This window comes from Neofelis nebulosa, chromosome 9 (assembly GCF_028018385.1).
Source record: "Neofelis nebulosa isolate mNeoNeb1 chromosome 9, mNeoNeb1.pri, whole genome shotgun sequence".
Lineage (NCBI taxonomy): Eukaryota > Metazoa > Chordata > Mammalia > Carnivora > Felidae > Neofelis > Neofelis nebulosa.
The window spans coordinates 24,496,146-24,521,287 of record NC_080790.1 but is presented as its reverse complement, the minus strand read 5'-3'; the positions used below and the strand labels follow the sequence as shown (position 1 = coordinate 24,521,287).

Here is a 25,142-nt window from a genome sequence, read left to right as displayed (position 1 = left end):
CCCCTCCCCACCCCCTTATCAGCAGGGAATATGCCTAAGACTCCAGTCAATGCCTGACACTGAGACAGTACCGAACCCTACACATAGTATGTTTTTTCCTATATGTACAAAAGATAAAGTTTAATTTATAAATTAGGCACAGTAGGAGATTAACAATAAAGTAGGACAATTTTAACAATATACTGTAATAAGTTATGCAAATGTGGTTTCTCTCAAAATATATTATACCTTTCCTCTTGTGATGATGTGAGAGGATAAAGTGCCAACATGATGAAAGTGAGCTGCATGACAAGGGCATTGTGATGGGAGTCACACTGTCAGAAGGATCATCTGCTTCCTGACCACAGCTGACCACAGGCAGTGATTGATTGCTCAGAAAGTGAGACCACAGATAATGGGAGACTACTATATTTTGAGTTTGAATAACCCTTTGAATAGTGATTATCATGTATTCACAGACAGGTTATGTTTGCAGTAGGGTAAAAACTCTGGGTTTCTTGGCTCCCCCTCAGAGACCAATCCAGTATCGGGAAAGGGAATGGGGGCATAATTCAGTTTAACAAGCCTCCCAGGTGGTCAGATTACAGATGAAGTCACAAGCCTAAATATGTAGAGTGTTGTCCAGGGTCACAAAATCCTTAATGGTGCTTTGGAACCTGTGTTTTACATACATAGTATAATATACAAGCTTCAATTTGTTAAGTCCCACTATTTTAAAACAAAGAAGCCATACAATTCACACTCAACTTTAGATGGGTATCCATCCTAATTTTTCCTTTTAGTTCTGCTTTATTTCTATAGTAATTTTCGTATCAGTGCAAAGTGCTAGCCTTTAACAGTTTTTCAGTTTAATCTTGCTCTACTCCCAATTCACACCTTCCCTAGAAGGTTTTATATGGCTCCTGGTGGGAAGCTGGTGTTAAAACAGGCATGCAATAGTGGGTATCTATTTAAACTGAGATATTTTTATAACCAGTGTGGAAATGAACCATCATAAACATGTCTTTGAATATTTTACAACTGGTAGTTTCCCAATCCTGCCAGATCAAGATTACCTGTGGACTGATTTCAGCCTGGGCTGGGGCCACCTCTGTATTGAAACATCCCATGTGACTTTTACGAATAGGTAAATTTAGAAAACAGACATGGTACTACTATTTTTCTCCTCCAGTGCCAAAGTAGCCACTCACAAGGGAAACATAAATCATTACAATAATCACTAACAAATGCTTAACCTCAGAAATATTCACTTTAGGTTCTCTTTAAATAAAAGCACTCACGTGGCTTAAAATCAAAATAACTCATAGCCACTGTCACTTAAAATTAAGAGGAAGGGTTCTGGGGGCACCTGGGTGGCTCGGTCAGTTAAACGTCCAACTTCAGCTCAGGTCACGATCTTGCAGTTTGAGAGTTTGAGCCCCACGTCGGGCTGTGTTAACAGCTCGGAGCCCAGAGCCTGCTTCAAATTCTGTGTCTCTCTCTGCTCTTCCCCTACTCACATTCTGTCTCTTTCTCAAAAATAAACATTAAAAATTAAAAAAAAAAAAGTATTCTGAAGTCTTCAAATATTAAAGCTTACTCTGTCCATCCCTCAGTGACCCACTGATTATGTGATATACTCCCCTGTATTTAGTCAACCTCCTCATCCCAAAGCAAAATCCTTCCCATTAGTGCTTTCCCATCTCCAGTGAACAGTGTGTTTGCTTTTCCATAAACAATCCAATTCAACTGGATCTTCCACGTTGCTTTTTTATTTTTGCAGATTTTAAGAGGAAGACAGAAGACCTTGTTGTTCATTGTGGTACCTGCCAGTCGCTTAAGTTAATGTAGTGATGGGTCATTTTATTTGTTCATATACACTATAGTTCATCAGTGCCCGAGACAAAGTCATCTCACAGAAGTTAGTGCTGGTAAATTCAGTATCTCCTGGTGGAGATTAGGTAAAGTTGAGCCAGAATGTCACTTTATCACTGCTCAGTAAAGAAAGCCACAGCTACTCAAAGGTATGAATATGTGTTCACGTTAAAAGTAAGACAAGATGAGGAGTGCCAGGGTGGCTCAGTCTGTTAAGCATCCGACTTTGGCTCAGGTCATGATCTCGCAGTTTGTGAATCTGAGCCCTGCATCGGGCTCTGTGCTGACAGCTCAGAGCCTGGAGCCTGCTTCCGATTCTGTGTCTCCCTCTCTCTCCCTCTGCCCGTCCCCCAACTCAAGCTCTGTCTCTCTCAAAAATAGTTTTTTTTTTTTTAAACTAGGACGATTACTAGAGAAGGCTCAGTGGAAAATAAGTAATATTGCACCAATGCAAGACAAAATATACTTTATTGTGACAGCAAATGCTCATAGTGCTGCAGATAAGGCAGGCTAGCGGGGATGTGCATGTAATCCAAGGCCAGTATGGAAATGGATGGGAATGAAAGCTGGTTCTTAAAGCTTGAAGATTTATTCCACGGTGAAGGAAAGATCATTTGTGTCCACTTCTCTCAAATGCAGTATTATACACCTACTTCATCAGAGACCTATGCCTCTAACCAAAAGCCCGAAGGCAAAAAAGAGAAACTTAATCTTAACTGTACTCAGAAGTCACTTCTAATACCAATGACAGAAAGATTTTGTTAATTGAGGCAAATATCCTTTCTAGACAAAGACCTAGAGATTGAGCACGCAAACATCCATTCACACATTTTAAATAATTAGCCAATTTTAATGTTATTTATTCCACCAGAAACAAATACTAGAATATCTAGAAATAGTTTGGATAAAGAAACATTTATATTTTAATACTTCATAATGTTGTAAATTTGGGGCTAAAATAACACCCTGAGTCACATTTGATCCCTTTCTGCTTGAAAGGACCAAGTACAGTTTAAATTTCAATAGTTGAACTTCTGAGGGTAGATCTGAGAAAATAATGCTAATGACAGATCTAGTGCTTTGATGAAACTATTAGGTTCTACAGACTTGTCAAAATCAACACAAAACTGAGGACAGGCTGAAAACACTTTGCAACGCAGTAATTTTAGATAGGCTCCTTCATTTCTCCCCTTCTTCTAAAACAGATGCAGATGAAATGCTTTCTGCATGGATGCACAGACATTCCGTTCAACTCTTAACGCAGTACTAGGAGTTTAAACAGTATGCTTTAAACAAAGTAATCTCTACACACTCAATTTAGCTTAAGAGGTGAAAAGAAACACTACCAGGAAAATTACTTATCAAATACTCTGCTCTTTTAAGAGGTGTTTTTAAAAGCAACACAGGACCAAAAACATCCAACTATCACTTTATTTATATTACTATGCTTAAGTTACATGGAAAAGACAACCAAGCAGTTCTGCCCCATTTCAGGAAAAGTTTCCAATCAACACCAATTACGTGGTGACAAATAACTAGGACTGGTGACATCTTTGGGTCAAGACTGACAAGGAAGGATGGGCTCTGGTGCTACGGTTCATCTCCAACAAGAATATGGCACAATGGCCAGCACAAGCCATACTAACACTGAACCTTTAGCGCTGGTCACAAATTCGGATCTCTTCCCTGAAGCTAGCAAATCAAGTGAAATAACTGGGTTTAAAAAAAATTTTTTTTAAATGAAGCCCAAATAAGTTTAAAAACCATGCTCTTGACACATTTTTCCTTTCAAAATTTACATACAACACACTTTTTCATTCTAATAGCCCAGATTTTTTTCCTCACATAGCCCATCACGTAGCTGCAGATAGACTATTCTGCCTCAAGATGTAAACACAGGGGAAAAAAAATTAACAGCATCTGCATAATATTCTCTCTACACACTGCTGCTGGATGGAAAATTGAAAATTAAAAAAAAAAAAAAAGAAAGAAAGAAAGGTTCCATCTTAGATTCTCACAACCTCTTGTTCCGCAGTTCATGAATCCGACCCTGATGCTAAGGTGACAGTGTATGTAAGTAGATTTTTGTTTTCAGTGAAGGAGACCTGGGAAGAGATGGAGTTAGCTCTTTTTCTTCAAGAGTTATCGGATGGTACATGCTCCTCAAAGCCCTCGCTCTCTCGCACTAGAGCGCGCTCCAGGATCACACGGCCTTCCTTATAGCGCTGGCTGTCTTCAGTGGCAAACTCATAGATCCATCCCAGTTTGCTATTGCAGTTCTTGCAGCTCACGTCTCGAACCATGTGGCGGCCAGTGAGCATGACCCGGTCTTGAACTTCACTGTACTGCAGGTTAACTACCTAAGAAACAGGGGAACACAAAATTGCAGAGCCATGTGACTTGCTGGCCCAAAAAGCACACACTATTGTGGTTGATGCAATGAGACAGCAACTTGAGAAAAGCAAACAGCAGTTGTTACTTTAGTCAAACCTACCATACCCTTCCCAAGGGCTATTTTTAGAAGCTGCTGGGAAAGGCAAATATCTGGAAATTGCACTGGACATCTAATGCAATCTTGAATTACTATACTATATACTAGTCCTAACCACATTATTCATATACACTAGTTACATTTTTGTGTTGCAGCGAAGAGTCCCCAACTTGGAGTTGTAAAATGTTGGTTGGGATCTAGCTGTCATCATTCACCATTCAACAAGGAGTTCAAATAAGGCTACCAATGTAAAAGAACCTAGTATGCAACTTGTATTCCATAAAAAAGGTTTGCCAAATCTGTTTCTGGAAATACATTTTATACACAAACCAAAAAAGACACACTAAGCCAACTATAGATCATACATGGCAATACAGTTTTTAAGTGGATTCAAATAATCTGTGAAGAATTTCCAACGATTCTGACCATCCGAAAGTCCTCTACACTTTACTCTTCTGTAAATGGCCAGATAGTAAATATTTCTGGCTTTGAAGGCTATATGATCTTTGTTCTAACTATTTAGCTCTGCTGTTGTAGCACAAAAGCAGCCACAGGCAATACATAAATAACTATGGCTGTGTTTCATTATTTACAAAAACAGGCAGCTGGCCTGCCATAGTGTACCAACTCCTGCTCCATCCCTAAAGAAAGATAAAGGGGTATACACTATCAATTCTTTGAGAGAAAAGCTTATTTCTAAGTGGAACAGAGGGGTGTCCACAGGGGAAGTTTAGTTGACCTTTTAAGAGCAGTACCTTAGACTAGTTCTGTCTCTTAGCCTAAAAGATTTGGAAATTCAACTCTGCTAGTACACATTAGAGATTTCCAGGAGACAGAATCGGCTCAACCAATTTTAAAGCCAGCCAGAAATTAGAGAAGTGGGCAGACTAGTCATTAATTAGTAAATCAGTAAATGCTCTTCCCCTTGGCATGCCATAAGCCACAACATAATCAGAAGGATGACTGGTGAGCATAAATTAGAGCAAGGGAAGTTGGTTAGATGATCTTCCTTCAGTTGCACTGTCAAGCTATGAAAGCTTAATGCAGCTATCCCCACATAAGGACAAATCAGTAACATGGGTGTAGTGGCATTTCTATGTTCTTCCACAGTCCATGAAGTCACTACTAAATTCTTACACTGAATGTTTTCTAAAGCAATGGAGACTACCCTTCTTATTGTAACAGTCTTCAAACTTTCATGGTAAAAAACTCACATTCTAGTAATCCCTTCCTAAGGTCCCAAAGGTAAGCTAGTGGGCACTCATTTGAACATGCAGATTATAGCTCTCATTTCTGGTATCTCCAAACTCTGAGAGGTATTGTAGTACTGCTGTCAAATACATTCACTGAACCCACTTAGGAAATGGAACTGGTCTTCCCACCAACCTTGTTAAAAAGAAATGCTCTGCCAGTGGCGCCTGTGAACCGAGTAGAGATGAGTTCTGAGCGGTTGGTCAGGATTGTATCGCAGTTTGCACAAGAAAACAGACGGGTACCACCAATGTGATCAAGGAAAATTCTGCCCATTTTTATAGCTGAAGTTCTAAAAACCTAGGAGCAAATGGAAAAGCACAAGAAAGCATTATGATTAAAAAAAAAACTGCTGGTATCTACTTGGTGGGAGTCATTTATACATACATATATATGAGAACCATTTATTCATACATACATAAATTATATATATAAATAAAATATCTACTTTGTAGTAGTACTCCTTTGCAGCACTCATTATGGGAAATAGTTGACTCTGTACTAAAGGATCCAAGGTTCATTCACTGAACAAATAAACAGGCAAACCAAGCTAAGAACCGTTTAGAAACAGTGAGCCAAGGAAGCAAACATGTTTAGGTGAGGCCAGAACAAGATCACTTCTCTCTTGGTTGGTATGAAAAGCACAGGAAAAAGTGGAGTATCAAAAACTGAATAATGAGAAGCACAGGCAGAGATGTCAGAAAGGGTTAGGCTAAGTGTTAAGTGTACATTCTGAGTATGTATAATTTGAGGAAAGACTTGTGGGGCATGAGTGGGATGATTCCAAGAGTAGAAAAAGGGGTGATCAGAAAACGAGAAGAGGGGAGTCTTGGTCCAGAGCATGGGGTGGCTCTGGTCATCAGGTACCTCTACAACCATGGAGGGGTGATGGCATTAACATTAGGTTGGAGTCTGTGGAGCACTAGGTGCTTTACTTATTTCAAAATTGTCACAATAACTCTGTGAGGTTATCACCCCCACTTCATAACTTATCCAAGGTTATTAAGTGATCAAAGGTTACACAGCTTTCAAGTACAGAAAACCATGACTGGAGTGCAGTTCACCCAACCTAAAGCCAAAATTCTTCCACTGCCCTGGCATATGGCTAGGAAAACAAGAACAGAGAAGAAGAGAAAGAGAAGCCATTATTACATAACTTATGTTTAAGAAATCACACTGATTCAATTTATCACAGAAGTGCTGAAACATCGGGGGGATGGGGGGGGAAGCTTTGAATCCAAATTCCAAAACAAGAATAATTACACTTCAGGATTTCAAAAGTTAGAGAGTGAATATATGCAACTCCTTCAATTTACAGCAATTAATCCCCTTAAACGCTATTTTTTAAAGATCTAGATATAGTCAAGAATACACAACAGCTCTCATTAAAAAAAGAATTTATTCCCAGTGTGGCTTTCAGCTCCTGTGTTTTAAATATTTGTATTACATATATTTTAAATGGCATGCAGAGTTGCTATAGCTGCCACTACGAAAAATAATCTACAATTTATGTTTGTAGTAAGAATCCACTGTCATTTTAAATTTGGGGAAATTTCATTACAAATTAAAAATTCCATTCCTTCTTACATCTGTGAACTTCTTCCTTAGTTATTAGGTGGTCCTAGGTCATCAGAAAAGTCATTATCACAAAGATCATTATGACTTCCATTAAATATTTTGATATGAAAGTTTAAGAAGAATGAAAAACAAATGGTAAATACAATTAAAATCTGTGGCTAGTGAAAGGAAAACCACTTCACTTTAAGCAAACATGCCAATGAATAAACCCTGGGTGAAAATGACACCACTTAAGAAATGGTATTTAACTTTTTGATTACATTTTTGCAAAATGACAACAGAAGGTAAAACTATCGTTTCAGCCTTTAAAATGATAGCTTTCCCTTTTCCAAAGACTTAAGAACACAGTATTTGTTACATAAAGGTCAGAGGTTGCAAATTTGAGGCCTGCAGGCCGAACTCGTTTGGTGGCATAGGGGACACAGCAGTGAACAAGACAGGCAACCCTTTCCTTACAAAACATATGTCCACTGTGGACATGTTTAATGTGGCCCACACAGTTTATTAACAAAAAACAGCTGGGTCACCATTTAAGACTTGAGAGATTTCTAACGATAGAGCCTGTATTTTTTTTTTTTTTTAAACAATGGGGAGATTTGGCACATGGGGCACCTGTTCTCATAAGGCAACAATGACTAGAGTTGAGTGGTAGCTGCAACTCCCCTGAGGTCATTCTGTCTGCTCAATCACCACTTTGCATCACATAATTACTTCCCCTGTAAGACATCGGAGTGTATGACTCTTCACATAACCAAAGCATGCAACGGCTTGTGAGCAGGTGATCTGGGTCATGTTTCTTAATACCAGTCATCTACAGAAAGTAATCAACAGCAAGGTTTCCTGTCCTACGTCTTAAGACACAGTGCTGGGATTCTGTATTTCTCTGAAAACTAGTATTTGTGCAGTTCACCCCCTTGCTTGGGCTTCTGGGACTCACTACTTTAAGGCCAATTTTTCTCCAAACTTTTAAATATAATATTCATAGTGTAACTTATTTCAACCATAATACAGAAGTATCTAGATGTTTTTGAATTGGCCATGGCAGACACAATGCTGTTGTGGAAAATGTACTGGGCTTCAAAACGAACTCTGCCTATACCCTACATCATTCTATCTTTGATTCAAAATTACAATATAACTTGACTATTTGCTACTGGCCTTTTATCCTAAATGGGGTAAAGAGATTTAATATGCTTTCTCTTCCCTGCTTCAAATTCAGTCTATTTTTTACTTTTACCCAAGTATTTTTACTGGATTCAATTATATGATTCATTACCAAAACCAAAAATATCTGTGCAGAGTCACTATTTCTAGTTGTGGTTTCCATTTATAGAGTACTATATATGTACACAAAACTGTAAAATGTAGTTCTTATTTGCCAAAAAAGCTAAGTTGGAATGCCATGGAATCTAGCAAAAACCAGCAAAACATCGTTTTCTGTCAAAAGTCTTTAGGAAGTAGAAAAACCTGTGCAGGGTGGGGTCATCAGGTTCTAGGTGTTAAGCCTTAGCTTTGCAGGGCTAGGAACAACCTACTACTGACTCACACTATCCAAATTCTCAAGAGGCTGGTATCAATCACAACGCCACTTTATTACTTAAGGAGGAAGGTCATTAAAAAGCTAAGACGTAACACCTGAGTCAGGCTTCTTGGGATCTGGGGAATATATTAAACTCTGCCTTACACCTAGTAATTACTTAGTGTCTACACTGCATGGGACACTGCACTTGGTACTTTACATACCACATTTAATCTTGACTTTTCTTAACTAGGAATTTGTCACCCTCCTAGGTAGAGGAAGAAATAACGTCCTGACACTGGCCAAGCTGGGGCCTGAATGAAACCTTGCCCCAGTTCTTTTGACTCTATTCTCTAGTGACCACTGGGCTGCCAGATTCAGATTTACCATGTACCCTTCCTGCCTCCATGCTGATCCCTCCTAGATTTCCTTTCTTGGTTGGTGGCCAATTCAAATGACACACTCTCCTAAATGAGAAACCCTGGCAACTTCTTAGAAAAATTGCAAAACCAACAGTACTTCCTAAATCACTTTTGGAGGTCTTTCCTCCTTCCCCATCAATGTCTTAATTCAAATTCTCATCCCTTCTAGATAAACCTCTTGTGGCTAGGGACTGTGTTATTATCAAATGCAACATACATTCACGGGTGTCACTATACTTGTGCTAAACTTAATAGCACTACAAAAATAAGGTCAAAGGCATGTGCTTTAGCCATCTCTAAGAGCTCAGACTACTCCTTCACAAACTTTGAAACTTTTTGTCTGACAGAATATAGCTAATTCTTTTAAGAACAACCCCCCCAGATTTTTAAAGGAATAAATTACACACCATAAAATCTAGCCACTGTAAGGTTACAACTGAATGATTTTTAGTAAATTTATAAAGTTATGCCACCACTGCATATCACCACAAACCAGCGTTAGAATATTTCTATCACCTCCCCCAAATTCCCACAAGTCCCTCTTCAATCACAGGCAATCAGTGATCCATTTTCTGGTTTTATGTTCAAAATATTTCCCAGATATGCTAAGTCCCTTGCTTAAACTTAGAAGAGTCCCCAAAACCCTTCAGCCACATATTTAAAAAAAAACCTTAAAACTGAGCTTTCATAGATGACTAACGATCTCTGTGTCAACTGTAGGGACACCTTATCGTATCTTAACTAGTAAAATGCACGCTTTGGTCTCTGTCAGTGTTGAAGTTCAAGTTTATAACCAAAACTAAGGTCAAATGCATCACAGCTAAAGCTTTAAGATGTGTTCTTTCTTTTTAACATTTCAAGCAAAACACAATTTTAGTAAGTACTATTCCCCCAGATAATTTAATAAATAAGGTCTCTTTGGTACTCCTTTTCTTAGTTCCAGGTTATTAAAATCCTTAAAAGCTTGAAAGAACTACCAAACGTGGTTGTTTATTGGTAGGCTATTATCAGTTTAACTGAAGTTACTGGAAACTTGAGAAGCCAAGTTGAAAATACAAGTGAAATTCATAGATGATCTATACATCACATTTAGTAACTGTTTCAATTTCCTTCCCCTTGAAAATTTAGCTACTTAGAATTTCCATTTTCTATTTTAATAGGAGACCCTAGTGAAGCAATCACATTTTTAGAAACTATACCTTTTTAACAGAATTTTAAAAAATTTACACGATTTACAGAACTTGTAAGAGAAAAAAACAAACGTTTTTTTCTCTTTGAAAAATCCATGAAAGACATCTCCAGGAATGGATTACAAGTGACTCTTGAACAAAATGGGGGAGAGGGGGATGGTTAGGGATGCCAACCCCCGCCCCCACCTTGCACAGTTGAAAATCTGCAAATAACCACAGACTCCCCCAAAAACTTAATAGCCTATTGTTGACCAGAAGCCTACGGACAACATAAACCACAGCCAATAACATAAGCATCAAATAACACCTTTTCTATATTAGATGTATTACATACTGTATTCTTACAATAGAGAACATTAAGAAAACTATGAAAAAATACATCGACAGTATTTATTGAAAAAAATGGATGTATAAGCAGACTCATCAGTTTAAACTTGTGTTGCTCAAGGTCAACTATATTAAAAATTAGACAATATGGGGGTGCCTGGGTGGCTCAGTTGCTTAAGTGCCCTACTCTGGATTTTGGCTCAGGTCACGACCTCACAGCTCCAAGCACAGAGCCTGCCTGGGATTCTCTCTCTCTCCCCACTGCCCACACATACTCTAAAATAAATAAACTTAACGTGTTAGACAATATAGACTATGTAATTTCCTAGTTTGAGGCCAAGTCAATAAATATCTTCCTAAAAATGGCTATTTTTAGGTCAGATTTAAGTTTTGTTTTTAGCAGTTTTAGGTTTACAGCAAAATAAGGCAAGATTTTTGTCTTTCAGAAATGTGTGAAAGGCAGGTTTTGTATGGATAGAAGTTTTCAGCCCCTTTGGATAAGTACCAAGGAGTGCAATTGCTGGATTGTATGGTAGGTTTAGTTTTGTAAGAAACCACTGTATCTTCCATTTTATATTCCTACCAGCAAGGAATCAAAGTTCCTATTGCTCTACACATCCTTGCCAGCATTTGGTATTGTCAGGGTTCAGGGTTTTGACCATTTTAATAGGTGTGTATTGGTATCTCGTTGTTGTTTTAATTTGCATTTCCCTAATGACATATGACATGGAGCAGCTTTTCATATGCTATTTGCCATTTTTCAATCAGGTTGTTTTCTTTTCGTTCAGTTTTTAACAGTTCTTGGTATGTTTTGGAGAAATCCTTTATCAGAAGTCTTTGGCAAATATTTGCTCCCAATCTGTGGCTTATCCTCTTACTCTCTTGACATCTTTTGCACAGAAGTTTTTAATTTTAATGAGTTCCAGGTAATCAACTATTTCTTTCATGGATCATGCCTTTGGTGTTGTATTTAAAAAGTCACTGCCATATGCAATACCACCTAGATTTTCTCCTATGTTATCTTCTATGAGTTTTATAGTTTTGCCTTTTACATTTAGGTCTGTGACTGATTTTGAGTTAATTTTTGTGAATGCGTGTACAGTCTGGGTCTAGATTTTTTTTTTTTGTATGTGGAGGTCCGGTTGTTTTAGCACCATTTATTGAAAATACTATCTTTGCTCTGCTGTATTGCCTTTGCTGCTGTGTCAAATATCAGCTGACGATCTTTACGTGGATCTATTTCTGGGCTCTCTGTTCTTTCCCACTGATCTATTTGTCCATTCTTTGGTCAATACCATACTGTCTTGATTACTGTAGCTTCATATTAAGTCTTAAAGTCAAGTAGTGTCAGTGTTCTGACTTTATTCTTTTCCTTCAATATTGTCTTGGCTAGTCTTTTGCCTCCTTATAGAAACTTTAGAATGCATTTGTTGATACTCACAAAGGAACTTGTTGGGATTGGGATTGCATTGACTCTAAAGTTGGGAAGAACTGGTATCTTGACAACATGGAGTCTCTCCATTTATTTCATTCTTGATTTCATTCATCAGAGTTTTGTATTTTCCCTCATACAGATCTTGTCACATTTTGTTAGATTTATACCTAAGTATTTATTTTGGGGTACTAAATACCATTGTTCTTAATTTCAAATTCCACTTGTTCACAGCACATTTCTACACATACATATATATAAATCAGTAACAAATAATGGTGTCCTGTTGGTTAGTCTGGCTCATTGCTACATACGTTCCTTAAAAACAGGGGTCAGGCCCTCAGCTGCAGCAACTTCCTACTCGACGCATCTCTGAAGGCAAGGGAAATAAATGCAAAAATGAACTACTGGGACCTCATCAAGATAAAAAGCTTCTGTAGCGCAAAGGAAACCATCAACAAAACTAAAAGGCAACGGAATGGGAGAAGATATTTGCAAATGACTTATCAGAAAGGGTTAGTACCCAAAATCTATAAAGAACTTACCAAACTTAACACCCAAAAAAACCAAATAATCCAGTGAAGAAATGGGCAGAAGACATGAACAGACACTTCCAAAGAAGACATCCGGATGACCAACAGACACATGAGAAGATGCTCAACATCACTCATCATCAGGGAAATACAAATCAAAACCACACTGAGATACCACCTCACACAGGTCAGAGTGGCCAAAATCAACAACTCAGGAAACAGATGTTGGCAAGGATGTGGAGAAACGGGAGCCCTCTTGGCACTGTTGGTGGGAATGCAAACTGGTGTAGCTGCTCTGGAAGACAGTATGGAGGTTCCTCAAAAAATTAAAAAGAGAGCTACCCTATGACCCAACAATAGCACTACTAGGAATTATCCAAAGGATACAGGAGTGGTGATTCATAGGGGCACATGTACCCCAATGTTTATAGCAACACTTTCAACAATAGCCAAGTCATGGAAAGAGCCCAAATGTCCACCAACTGATGAGTGGATAAAGAACATGTGGTATGTGTGTATTTATGTGTACACACACACACACACACTGGAATACTACTTGGCAATGAGACAGAATGAAATTCTGCCATTTGCAAAAATGTGGATGGAACTGGAGGGTATTATGCTAAGTGAAATAAGTCAGTCAGAGAAAAACAGATACCCTATCATTTAACTCATATATGTAACTTGAGAAACTTAACAGAAGACCATGGGGAAAGAAGGGGAAAATATAGTTTCAAACAGAGTGGGAGGGATGCAAACCCATACGAGACTCTTACATACAGAGAACTGAGGGTTGATGGGGGGTGGGGAGAGGGGAAAATGGGTGATGGGCATCGAGGAGAGCACTTGTCAGGATGAGCACTGGGTGTTGTATATAAGAGATGAATCACAGGAATCTACCCCCAAAACCAAGAGCACACTGTATACAACGTTATGTCAGCTAACTTGACAATAAATTATACTAAAAAAATAGTAACAAAATATAAAACGTAAAAGAAAACAAAACAAAACAAAAACCCAAACAAACAAACAAAAAACAGGGGTCAGGCAACTAAGGCCAGTGGGCAAAATTCAGCTCACCACTTGTTTTTATACCACCCACAAACTAAGGATGGTTTTCACATTTTAAATGGTAAGAAAAAAACAGAAAAATAATCAAAAGATTATTTTGTGACACATGAGAACTATGAAACATTCAAACTTTAATGTCCATAAATAAAGTTTTATTGGGACATAATCACGCACATTTGCTTATACTTGACAGCTGTCTCACCCGAACAGCAGAATTTGAACAGTTATGGCTGAAACCTTATGGCTTGTAAAATTCACAATATTCACTATCTGGCCCCTGACAGAAGGTGTGCTGACCACTGTTAAAAACTCCTTCAGATGGCGAACAGGGTTTTTCACTTAGAAAGCAGATAGTCTTTTTTAATTAAAAAAAAAAAAAAGTAAACTTAGTTGCCACTCAGGGTTAAGGATCAACAGGAATACCAGACAAGATCAATTTTATCCTGCTCCCCTTTTCTTCAGATTTCTCTAGCTAAAATCTTTAACTTTCTATAATCAGATTAGCTCTAAAAAGATTACAAAAATAAATAATATATTCCTAGCTGCTGCCTTCTTCTCTCCCATTTCCAGGATTTAAATAACGTGGCCCAGATATCTGAATTCTGGAGTCAGACAGCCTGGGTTCACATCTCAGCTCTGCCCCTTGTAAGCTGTGTAAACTTTGGATAAGGTATCTTCTGCTTCTTCAGCTGTGAAACGGAGACAGCATTACCCATCTCTCAGTTGTGACAATTAAATGGAGAGAATACATTAGGAGAACAGTGCCTGGCACATCATAAATGTTAAACAAAGGTAAATGCAGTAAAACTAGATTTCCTTCTTCCACATTCCCCACCCCAACTTCCCCTTCCTATTAAAGAGGAGAAATCAAAACACAGACTATGAAACAAACAACTGGCTTCATCTCCTGTTCATCACTGCAAAGCTAAGTGATGAGGTGACAGAAATTAAAAGCAGAAGGAAAGTTAGAAACCTTGTGAAGCATCTCAAATTCTCAGTGTCACAGTTCCAGGTCTTAAAATAGGTACACGCCCTCCCTGTGGTTAATAATCCAGTTAGGATCCAACCCTGGCAGGCAGAATTCAGCAAAGAAAGCATTTTACTGTCCAACCCTAAAAACTCCAGAGAGAATAGTAAGCATTGATGAGTCTCTAAGGATCCACTGATGGGAAAACCCCCCATTCACAGATAAGATTCTTCCTCAGTAGAGAGATTAGTTTCTTAGGGCATTTCCACAGACCACAGACCACACAATACTGGGACTCCACCTATTGCTGGGCCAGTAAGAGGGGCTTTTCCAATGCCAGAAGGTGGTTGGCAAATACAGGTACAAAGACTCTCTCCAGCAGGGAATGGTGTAGGAGCCCAGTACAGAAAGGGCTGAAGAAATCTGCCCTTTTAGAGGAGACTGTGTTTTGCAATAGTTCTGGTAAAATGAAAACATGCTGGAGCATGTTTATCTACTTTTCAGTCTCTCCCGTCTCCAAAACAAAGGAGCAAAATCTAAAGACTTTAAATAGTCGATTACTATAGTTAACATTTAATGCTGTTATCTCATCAACTATTTTCATACTGATTTGTGATGGAATTCTACTTAAAAACTACAAGGGAGAAAATACGTTAAATTCATAATGTATCATAAAATCAATTTACCAATTTTTGTACAAAATATTTACCAAGCCAAGGTTTCAGGGACAAAAGCAAGCTGTGTTTTCCTCTTGTTAATTCTCTTGCGATACCCGATCAGTTTTCTTTACTGTGTCAAATGATGTTCTAGTGGTGGAATCAGCTCTTCAACTGACAGTAACTTCACTATTTTTGTTCCCGTCCTTCAAATAATGCCTTTGTTGTTGTTGAATGTTTTCCAGGTTTACTATATTTCTATAATACGTATTTAGTCATCACTAGAAAATAGGAGTAGTCATGTAACTCAGTGAGTCAGCTAAACAATCTGAGTTGGTAATCTCCCCAAAACACCCACTGGCAAGACAAATTCAAGATCTCTCCTTTGTTGTGATGCAATACCATGAGTCAAAAAAGCCTCTTATTGGATAGACTAGAGTATAAATTAACTGTCTGGTTTCCTAATTCAGGTGTCAAGTAGCAAGTTCATGTCATAGCTAAGGTTCAGTTCCTACATTACCCAGCCATTACTACACAGGATTACCAGAGAAACAGATGATTTCTACAGCCATTCAGGCTCTATAAAACCTAAAGTGATATTCTTGGTGCAAATATACTTAGGACTATGTTCATATCTCATGAATATATTTAGAACTTTCACATCTCGTGAACATATTTAGGACTGTTAGGCCTGTATTGGAGGGTACTGTCTAATTTAACATCTTTTTAGACTTATTTTGGTTTTATTTCCCTTCGCTTTTTAATGGTTTCTAAACCTTTTTCTCTCTCCTACTACCTAAGTAGAACAAAAGGCAAGTAAGTCTAGGGAAAAGTTCTTGATAATCCAGAGACTATGTTTAGAAACCACATGTATGTTACCAACCTTACTTTTCTAAAAATCCAATTTCATTAGTTCTCCTGTACAGAATTAAATAGTTTACTTGAGCACATTTTATCATCTCCCTCTCTCATAGAGAAGATGGTTGCTAGAGATAAACTTCAAAAACAAGTCAACCAGTAGGCCTGCATTGGGCACTGAGCTGGGAGAGTATGATAAAGGTAGACATCAGTCTTTCCCAGGAAGTACATTCTACCTGGTGTTCCAGTACCTACCCAGAAAGATAATGGGAGATGGAAAATTCACTGTGTGCCAAATTCCACCAGCTCCACCTTCTCACTATTTGTAAATGGTCCAGGCCTATTTTTCCTTCTAGGCCTGGATGTCCCCCAAAGACTCCTGTTTTCCAGGTCGGGGCAATACCGGTCCAGTTCAAAATGCTTCCTACTTGACTCTTACCCATTTTTTTCACTGCCCCCGTTTTTCAACTTCTATAACACTTATTTCGTATTTGACTAACGTTTAAGTTTACATGGTTACTCAATTTCATTTGTTCATGACTTTTTACTAAGTTACAGGCTTCTAGAGAAAAGACCATGAGTTCTTGGTAATTTCCATCTTATCTAATACAGTACATATATGCCATAAACTTTCAGGAAGAGAATACACCTAGACACTTCACATCTGGCACAAATATTTACCCAGGAAACACTTCATGTATTTTGGTTCACCTGTGTGCGAATTCGGCTGCAACACTGTATGCGCGGCTACGCAAAGTGAGCTAATATCCTATTACCCCCCACCCCCTCCGCCCCCAGTTACTTCACCAGCAAGGCTAATTTTCCAAAAACACAAGGTTAGCTAGCCTGAGGTTACTTCAGGTTTTCCATCTGTCAGAGAGACCTGGAATAAAAATCCTCAGATTACCAACAAGGCCCTGTAAACAGAAAAAGTTTAAAAATAAATGAGCTGTACACCTTCCCAGCCTCTCCCTTGAAGGGGGGGGATTAATAAGAGTCAGGATTAAACAGATCTTTGTAGCAGTTCCGTTTTCCAACTCCCGCTGTTCATAATACTCATTGTCTTACCTAGCTGCCTAAAATAAAGGAGCTGCGAGAGCACGCCCACCCTCCAGCCGGCGGCGGGGGCGGAGGAGGGAACCGGGAGGAAGGGCGCGGCCCCCTCCGCCGGCAGCCAGCGACCGCGCGACCCGCCAGCCGCCTGCGGCCCCAGCTGGCCCCAGCTGATTGTGGGCACGTGACGCCGCGGGCCAATCGGGAGGGGCCGACCGAGCGAGGCGGCCTCCTCCCGCACCACAAACACGGGCCGGAAACAGCTGAGCGGGCGGCGGCGCGGGGTCCCGGCCGGCCCGCCGCAGCCCGGGACGCCCGACGGCTGCCCCACAGTCCCACCCCGCCCTCCGCCAGCCCGGCGGGGCCACACGCTCGTTCCTGGGGCCAGTCAGCGAGCTGCAGGGCAGGGTGGCCGGCAGTCACCCGGGGGGGCAGACACAAAGCCAACGAGGCCCCCCCGCCCGTGCCTAGTGCCGGGCAGCCGGGACAGCGGCCCTTTTTAAAGACGACCCCCGCCCGTCGCCCAGCGGAGGTCGGACTTCACTTCGACGCCGGGGGCGCGGCGAGGCTGCAGAAGAGCAGGCCTCCCGACGACCGCGGCGGCGCGGAACCCCGGCGCGCCCCCGACACTGCGGCGGGGACGCGGCCCGTGGGGGCGGGGCAGCCGGGGCGGGGGAGGTTGCCGGCCAAACTGCCCGCGGAAGGGCCTCCCAGGCTGCGCCGCGGATACTGGCTGGGCGAGAGACTGCGGCAGGAGGGCGCGGGCGCCGAGCGGAGGGGTCGCGGCTGTTGCGGGCGCGCCGGTCGCCCCGGCTGCGCGGCGGGGGCGGGCCGACGGCGGCCGCCGCGCCTGGGCCTCACAAAGAGGAAACAGCCCAGCCCGTCTACCCGCAGCCCCGGCGCCGGGACCCGCCCAGAGGGGTCGAAGGCGGCCGCGCTGGGACCCCAGAGGGAGCGCGGCGAGAAAGAGGCACTTCCTGCCAGGGTCCCCCGCCCCGGGCCGATTCCCGAGTGCTTCGAAGCCGTCGACCTGGAGGGCTCCTCAGCCTCCACCGGGCTCCGAGCCCGGCCCCCGCCAACCGCACTCACCCCGAGCGGCTGTGAGATCCGCGGCCGCCGGCGGTTCTTCGCTCCTCAACTGGGATGAAGCCCCTCGGCCACCCGAGTCTCCAGGTTTAGTCAGGCCCTGGCCTTGGCCCCGCCTCTCCCTGGTTGGGCCTCAGCGTCAATCACTCGGCGTAGCTCCGCCCCTCGAACAGTGGGCTCTCCCAGTTGGCCCAGAATGCCCTTCATTTCTAGGCCCCGCCCTCATTCCCGGCACCCTGCCCCTTCCGCTGGGCCCCGCCCCTTTTCTGGCTCACCCTCCCCCACTCCCTCTCCCCTCCGCGGCGCTGCCCACCCCTCCCAGAAGCCGCAGATCCTGAGCCAGCTCCCGCAGCTCGCCCCGCCCCTGACTCTACTCCTCGTACTCGTGCAGCCAATCAAAGAGGCTAACTCTGCCCCTTCTAGGGAAGAGGCCAATGTGAAGGGACTTAGGATCCACCTCCTTCCCAGCTGAGAGCACACAACACAGCATCCACGTGAGTCAGCTTCTTAAAGGAGAAGGCTCAGCTTTCTAATTGCGGCAGCTGTAGGACATCGCGCGTCATCGGCGTCACCAGGTGGTAGCTAAGGCCTAGCTTTTTGAGGCCCAGTAATGACAAATGAAAACAACAGGCTGTTTTTCTAGGCAAAGGAGGTACCTAGATAGTTAAAACGTACCGTGTAATTAATTTCCTTGAGACTGCTTACTCTAGTCACTCCTTATAGAGCGCCACCATTTACTTACAAAACCCGAACCCTTTGAATCCCAGCATACAGGAAATCCTGAAGAACATCTATGGAAAACGGCATTTTTCAAGTGTGCTCGACTTAATTTACAACTCTCTGAGTTTTCTGTTGGTAGTGGAAGTGATTTTCAAGAAGATGATAAAATTCAGAATCTTTTACATGGAGATTGTCTGCCTATGAAAGTCTGAGGTTTGTTGAAAAGGGTTGCTGTTCTTATAACCATCATGAACACTTGAGATAGAAGGCTTTGCGTCTCATTTCATTAGCATTTCCCAGGTAATTACATTATGATCTTTGCCTGATTTTCAGGATGAAGTATAAATATTTGATGATGCCTATTTCTCAGACAAAAAATAAAGGCTAACATTTGAGGTTAATCTGCAAGGTGTTTAAAGTCATCAGGGGCGCCTGGGTGGCTCAGTTGGTTGGGCGTCTGACTTTGTTCAGGTCATGATCTCACAGTCTGTGAGTTCGAGGCTGGCGTCGGGCTCTGTGCTGACAGCTCAGGGCCTGGAGCTTGCTTCAGATTCTGTGTCTCCCTCTCTCTCTGCTCCTCACCTGCTCACACTCTCTCTCTGTCTCTCAAAAATAAATAAACATTAAAAAAAAAGCCATCTTTAGTGAGTAAGAGGTTCTGAAGCAAATACTAGCAATTTGACTTCTCATCAACCTCAAAAAAACCACAGGTATTTTCATGCAGTTCAGATAAAAACCTGATCATCAAAGGAAAACAAGCAGATAGGAAGTTTTTTTCTTTTAAGTTTTATTTATTTATTTTGAGAGAGACAGAGACAGTACAAGTGGGGAAGGAGCAGAGAGAGAAGGAGAGAGAGAATCCCAAGCAGGTTCTGCACTGCTAGCACGGAGCCATGAAACTGTGAGACCATGACCTGAGCCGAAACCAAGGGGGTCCAATGCTTAACCAACTGAGCCACCAGGTGCCCAGAGATAAGGAAGTTTTAAACATTTTTAAGTTTTTTTCTCATTGTTTTGTTTTTACTTAACTTTAATTACAAAGTAACACATGTTCATTGTAGGAAGGTCATACAGCCTCATTTCCTAACAGAAACCTGTGTTCTCTGCTTACAGTTTCATGTACACCCTATTCTTCCTGAACAAATGTATATGAAAGCATATTGCACCTCTTACTCCGTGCATCTAAAAGCCAATGCAACTTTTATCTACAAATTTACTTTTGTCTATATCCACAGTTTTCCGTGGTATGACTTCACCATCTTTTATTAAGCATTTTTTTTCCTATAGACATTCCTCAATCTTTTTCTATTAAATGTATTGCTGTAAGGAACATGTGTGTTCACTGATAACCTGTTTGTCAGGTATTTCTGAATATAATCATTTGAAATGGACATATAGTGTCTAAACCCACAGGAATGAGTTGTTCTTAAAAGTGAGCACTTTTGAGTGCCAGGTAAAACAGTAGGGAAGACTATTTATTTAACAAATACATAGTGCTAACTGTTCTAGGTTCTCTCACATTAACGCAGTGAATTTTCATGAAAACTCTGAGTTCAATACTGTTATCCCCATTTTACAGACGAGTCGACTGAAGCACAGTGATTAACAAATGTGTCCAAGGTCGCCTGGTGGATATAAATTACAAATATTAAGCACAGCATTTAAAAGCTTGGAAGGGAATGATGAAAATCATATTTTAGAAAGATTAAATGATAGTCATATGCAGAGTTAAAGCCCAAATGTGAGGTAAGGAGGGCAGGTAGGAAAGGAACAGAAGTTGCAGGTTTGACTTTAACAGAAACGGCTGCACTGGACTGATTGATTGTTTATAGGTGGACTAAGAATTTTCCCAGATAAGCCAGAGATTTTCTAGGTGACTGATGGCCTCCTGTTGCCGGGTATAGGGCTGTTGGGAAGGTCAGTTTGGGGTGGAAGATGATGGATCCCCCTGATGGTGGCACACCCATTAGAAATAAAGAATATACAGTTGAAGATAATGTAACAAATATGGAAGAGAAATGAAAAAAGGTAAGAGATTTTTAAAGATGGTCTTGTTGGGCTTTTGGTTACAGTTGTGTTATACCTTTTAGTTTAATTAAATTTGTTTTTTTTTAACGTTTATTTATTTTTTAAGACAGAGAGAGACAGAGCATGAACGGGAGAGGGTCAGAGAGAGGGAGACACAGAATCTGAAACAGGCTCCAGGCTCTGAGCTGTCAGCACAGAGCCCGAGGCGGGGCTCGAACTCACGGACCGCGAGATCATGACCTGAGCTGAAGTCGGACGCTTAACCGACTGAGCCACCCAGGCGTCCCCCTTTTAGTTTAATTAAATTTGGGACAAATTAGTACTTTATAATACTGAGACTTTCCCACTAAGAACATGGTTTGTTTATCCATTCTTTTATGTCTGTATAATTTCATGGTACAGCTACCATCCGTTTGGTTGTTCATATATCTTCTTAGGGCTCTATTTAGGTATTGTATATTTTCTGAGGATATTATGGGCTGAATTATGCCTCCCCATTCATATGTTGAAGTCCTAACCCCCAGGTATCTCAGAATGTGACTGTATTTTGAAATCCAGCCTTTAAAGAGGTGATTGAGTTAAAATGAGGTTGTTAGAGTAGGCCCTAAAACGATCTGACCGGTGTTTTTATAAAAGGAGATTAGGGATGTGAGCGCAATCTGGCTGTGACATTTGTCACCCCTTTGATCACCATGGTTGATTTGGCTGATCTGGCTGGCTAGGGAGGTGTCCCCTTCCTCCCTCACCACTGCATGTGCCTGTGTCCCTCTCTGAAGCTGCATACTTGATGGAAGAAGACGACCTTCCCTGTTAGAGAAGGACCATTTTTCAGTCAAGGGGAGACAAGTAGCTGCACTCCTCTGCTAGAACCTCCAAACAAGTTCTCCAGGTCCATTCGTAGGAGAATGTGGGGCAGTCAAGCTTCCACAACTCCAGACACCTCCAAATGAATTACAGCTTGTGGACGTTTGCCTTTCGTAAAAAAGACAGAGATTACTACATAAAAAGGGATACCAGGGATGTGTGTACATATAGAAAAGACCATGTGAGGACACAGAGAGAAAGCTACCTGCAAGCCACAGAATAAGGCCTTAGCAGAAACCAACCCTGCTGACACCTTGACTTTGGACTTCCAGGCTCCAGAAGGGTGAGAGATAAATTTCTGTTGTTCAGGCTACCCAGTCTGTGGTATTTTGTTGCATCAGCTGTAGGAAACTTAACAGAGGGGTTGCTGTGAATGGAACTTCTATTATATATTATAACTCTTCTTGGTTATTTATTTTGCAGGAAAAGTAATGATTTTGTAGTTTATTTTCCCAAATATTCTAGATTAGTCTGTCTTTAAATGATCATAATTTTGCCTACTTCTTTCCAATCATTTGCCTTTTATTTGTTTAAGTTTCTTTGAGCACATGAGTGAATATTTTAGTCAAAACTTCCTTTGGGGTACCTGGGTGGCTCAGTTGGTTAAGCATCTGACTCTTGGTTTCGGCTCAGGTCATGATCTTGTGGTTGGGGAGTTCAGGCCTGTGCTGGGCTCTGTGCTGACAGAGCCCTCGCCCTTTCTCTCCCTCTTTCTCTCTCTCTCTTTCACACACACACACAGTAAATAAATAAACTTTAAAAAAAATCTTTTATTGCTCGTTTGTAAGTTTCCTTTTTTAAAAATAAAAAATGGGTGTGAAAATTTATCAAATACCTTCTTAGTGTCTATTAAGATAATCATGTTTTTCTCTTAGCCTATTTCATTATATGATATATTACAGTAACCCATCTCTAACATTAAACCAGCTTTGCATTTTGGGATAAAAACTTTTTTATCACTTGATATGTGCTAACTCTGACATTGTTCCAATACATAAAATCAGAAACATGAGCATATCAACAAACACCAACATACTCTGTGCATTATTCTGGTTGCTGACTATGCTTTCTGGCGGAAACTCTCTGATATGCCCCAAATAGGTAGTTCAGTATCACAGCTACAAACCTGGGGTCTGACTTTCAGAATGCCCTTCTGTTGGTGCTTCCGTGGACCTCTCCTTTGCTCTGATTTTCCTTCTCTTGGTTTGAAGAACTCTTACACTGAAGCTGGGCCCTTGGAGATAAGACCACCTTTCAAGTGCAGACTTCATGCCCAGCTCTAAGTCTCTCTGCCTCCTCACACTTCCCAAGGACTTGTAAATCTCTTTGCTGGAGAAACCCTGAAACACTTGGACCTCCACCCACCTCTGTTACTCTCTGCAGAAAATCATGCAGACAATTTAGAGTCAGATTAAGACTGCTGGAGATGAGCTACCTCAAAGTTTCTCAGTCTCAATATTTCCTCCTCTGTTTTCTATTTTCTTGGCACTTTCTCCAGTTAGAAGAAAGACAATCTCAAAAAAAAAAAAAAAAAAAAAAAAAAGAGGAGGAAGAGGAGGAGGAGGAGGAAGAGGAGGAGAAAGAACATCTTTTTTCCTTTCCAAAGCCTGATGGACACCTATACCTGGAGAACAATTCTCGATCTTGAAACTCAGGCAATCTTTAAGAGAATCCACATCTTGTCTTAATAGTACAAACAACACATATTTCCTTTTTTCTTTTTTTTAAGTTTATTTTTATTTATTTTTGTTTGAGAGAGATAGAGCATGAGCGAGGGAGGGGCAGAGAGAGGGAAAGAGAGAATCCCAAGTAGGCTCTGTGTTGTCAGTGCAGAGGCTCAAACCCACGACTGTGAGATCATGACCTGAGCTGAAATCAAGAATCGGATGCTTAACTGACTGGGCCACCCAGGTGCCCACAACACATATTTCCTTAGGCGTAGGGTTGTCACTCCCCTCTTGTGCCTGTTAACAGACCACAATCCCCCTGGCTCCTTCAACCTCTGCAAGTACTTACCATCTCTCTCTTGTTGGGACCCTACATACAAGTAATCTGCCCTCACATCCAACACCTAGGTTTAGCCCCAAGTAACCTCTTAAAATAACTTGTCTATCATTTCCCTTGTTTTATATTAGCATCACCTTCATTCCTCCCACCCCCATCCTGTTGCCTGGAATGTGGATGCCGCCTGGACCACAGGACCAGGACTTTGCCCTAAGGATGGAGGAGCAGACGGCTGGAAGGAACGTGGACCCCAAACACTGCATAGAGTAGAGCTGCCATACTAGCCTGGGACTGCATGATTTGGGTTTTGTTTTGTTTTGTTTTGTTTTGGTGAGGGGAGGGGAGGGACACTGCATGTTTTTTACTTTAACCTGAATTTATGAGAACTTTGGGTAATTTAAACAGACCAGCTCCTTTAGGCAGAAACATATATGTAAGTCCAGTCACAACTTAGTAGTTAAAATATCAATGTTAATTAAAATATTAATAACTTTCTCTTGAGTTGCAGCCCTGCCACTTTACTAAAAGCTGTCTCAAAAGTCATTGTTCATAAAATTCAGCTACATCTTTTTGGACTGCACAGATTCTATGTGGTATTTGAAATCATCAACCAAACATTCAGTCTTCCAACTTTTTATTCCCCTGGCTTTGGCAGTAGAGTAGTTACTTGTGGTAGACGGAATGATGGCTGCCCCCCTCCCCGCCCTACCATCCTCCACAATGGCTATGTCCTCACCTCCAGAACCGGTGAATGTGTTACATGACAAAAGGAATTTTGCTGGCGGGTTAGTTTAAGGATCCTTAAATGGACCATCCAGGTGAAGCAATGTCATCACAGGGTCTTCATAAAAGAGAGGTAGGATGTCCAATAAGCATATGAAGATGTTCGATGTCACTAACCACTAGAGAAATGCAAAGCAAACCCATAGTGAGAAATCACTTCATACCCTTCAGGATCATTACCATCAAACAGAACAAAACAAAACAAAACAAAGATGTTGGCAAGTACTTGGACAAATTGGAGCCCTGTACATTGCTGGCAGAAATGTAAACTGGTACAGCTGCTATGGTAAACAGTGTGGCAGGTCCTAAAATGTTAAAAATAGAATTACTGTGTGATACAACAATTCCACCTCTCGGTATATACCCCAAAAGAATGGAAAGCAGGGTCTCAAAGACATACTTGTTCACCCACGTTCATAGCAGCATTATCCACAATAGTGCAATACAATGACTTA

The 25,142-nt window shown here is 41.2% G+C and overlaps 1 protein-coding gene and 1 long non-coding RNA gene across 4 annotated transcripts; one reads left to right on the top strand and one right to left on the bottom strand.

The window, feature by feature from the left end:
• Window positions 1–2,303: 2,303 nt before the first annotated feature.
• YPEL5 (yippee like 5) lies at window positions 2,304–18,438 on the bottom strand. Of its 3 annotated transcripts, XM_058682939.1 has the most exons (4): window positions 18,292–18,411; window positions 15,345–15,572; window positions 5,732–5,896; window positions 2,304–4,214 (listed from the first exon to the last, which is right to left on the bottom strand). In XM_058682939.1, the coding sequence occupies exons 3-4, from the start codon at window positions 5,870–5,872 to the stop codon at window positions 3,990–3,992; spliced, it is 366 nt and encodes a 121-aa protein (XP_058538922.1). In that variant the 5' UTR covers window positions 5,873–5,896; window positions 15,345–15,572; window positions 18,292–18,411; the 3' UTR covers window positions 2,304–3,989. The 3 variants fall into 3 exon arrangements, with proteins under 3 accessions (XP_058538922.1, XP_058538920.1, XP_058538921.1); XM_058682937.1 differs by lacking the exon at window positions 15,345–15,572 and having other exon boundaries at window positions 18,292–18,438; XM_058682938.1 differs by lacking the exons at window positions 15,345–15,572; window positions 18,292–18,411 and adding an exon at window positions 17,218–17,355.
• Window positions 18,439–18,524: 86 nt separating this feature from the next.
• Window positions 18,525–24,399, top strand: LOC131484578 (uncharacterized). Its single transcript, XR_009248320.1, has 2 exons — window positions 18,525–19,308; window positions 24,036–24,399. It is a non-coding gene; the product is annotated as an uncharacterized LOC131484578 (long non-coding RNA).
• Window positions 24,400–25,142: the final 743 nt, after the last annotated feature.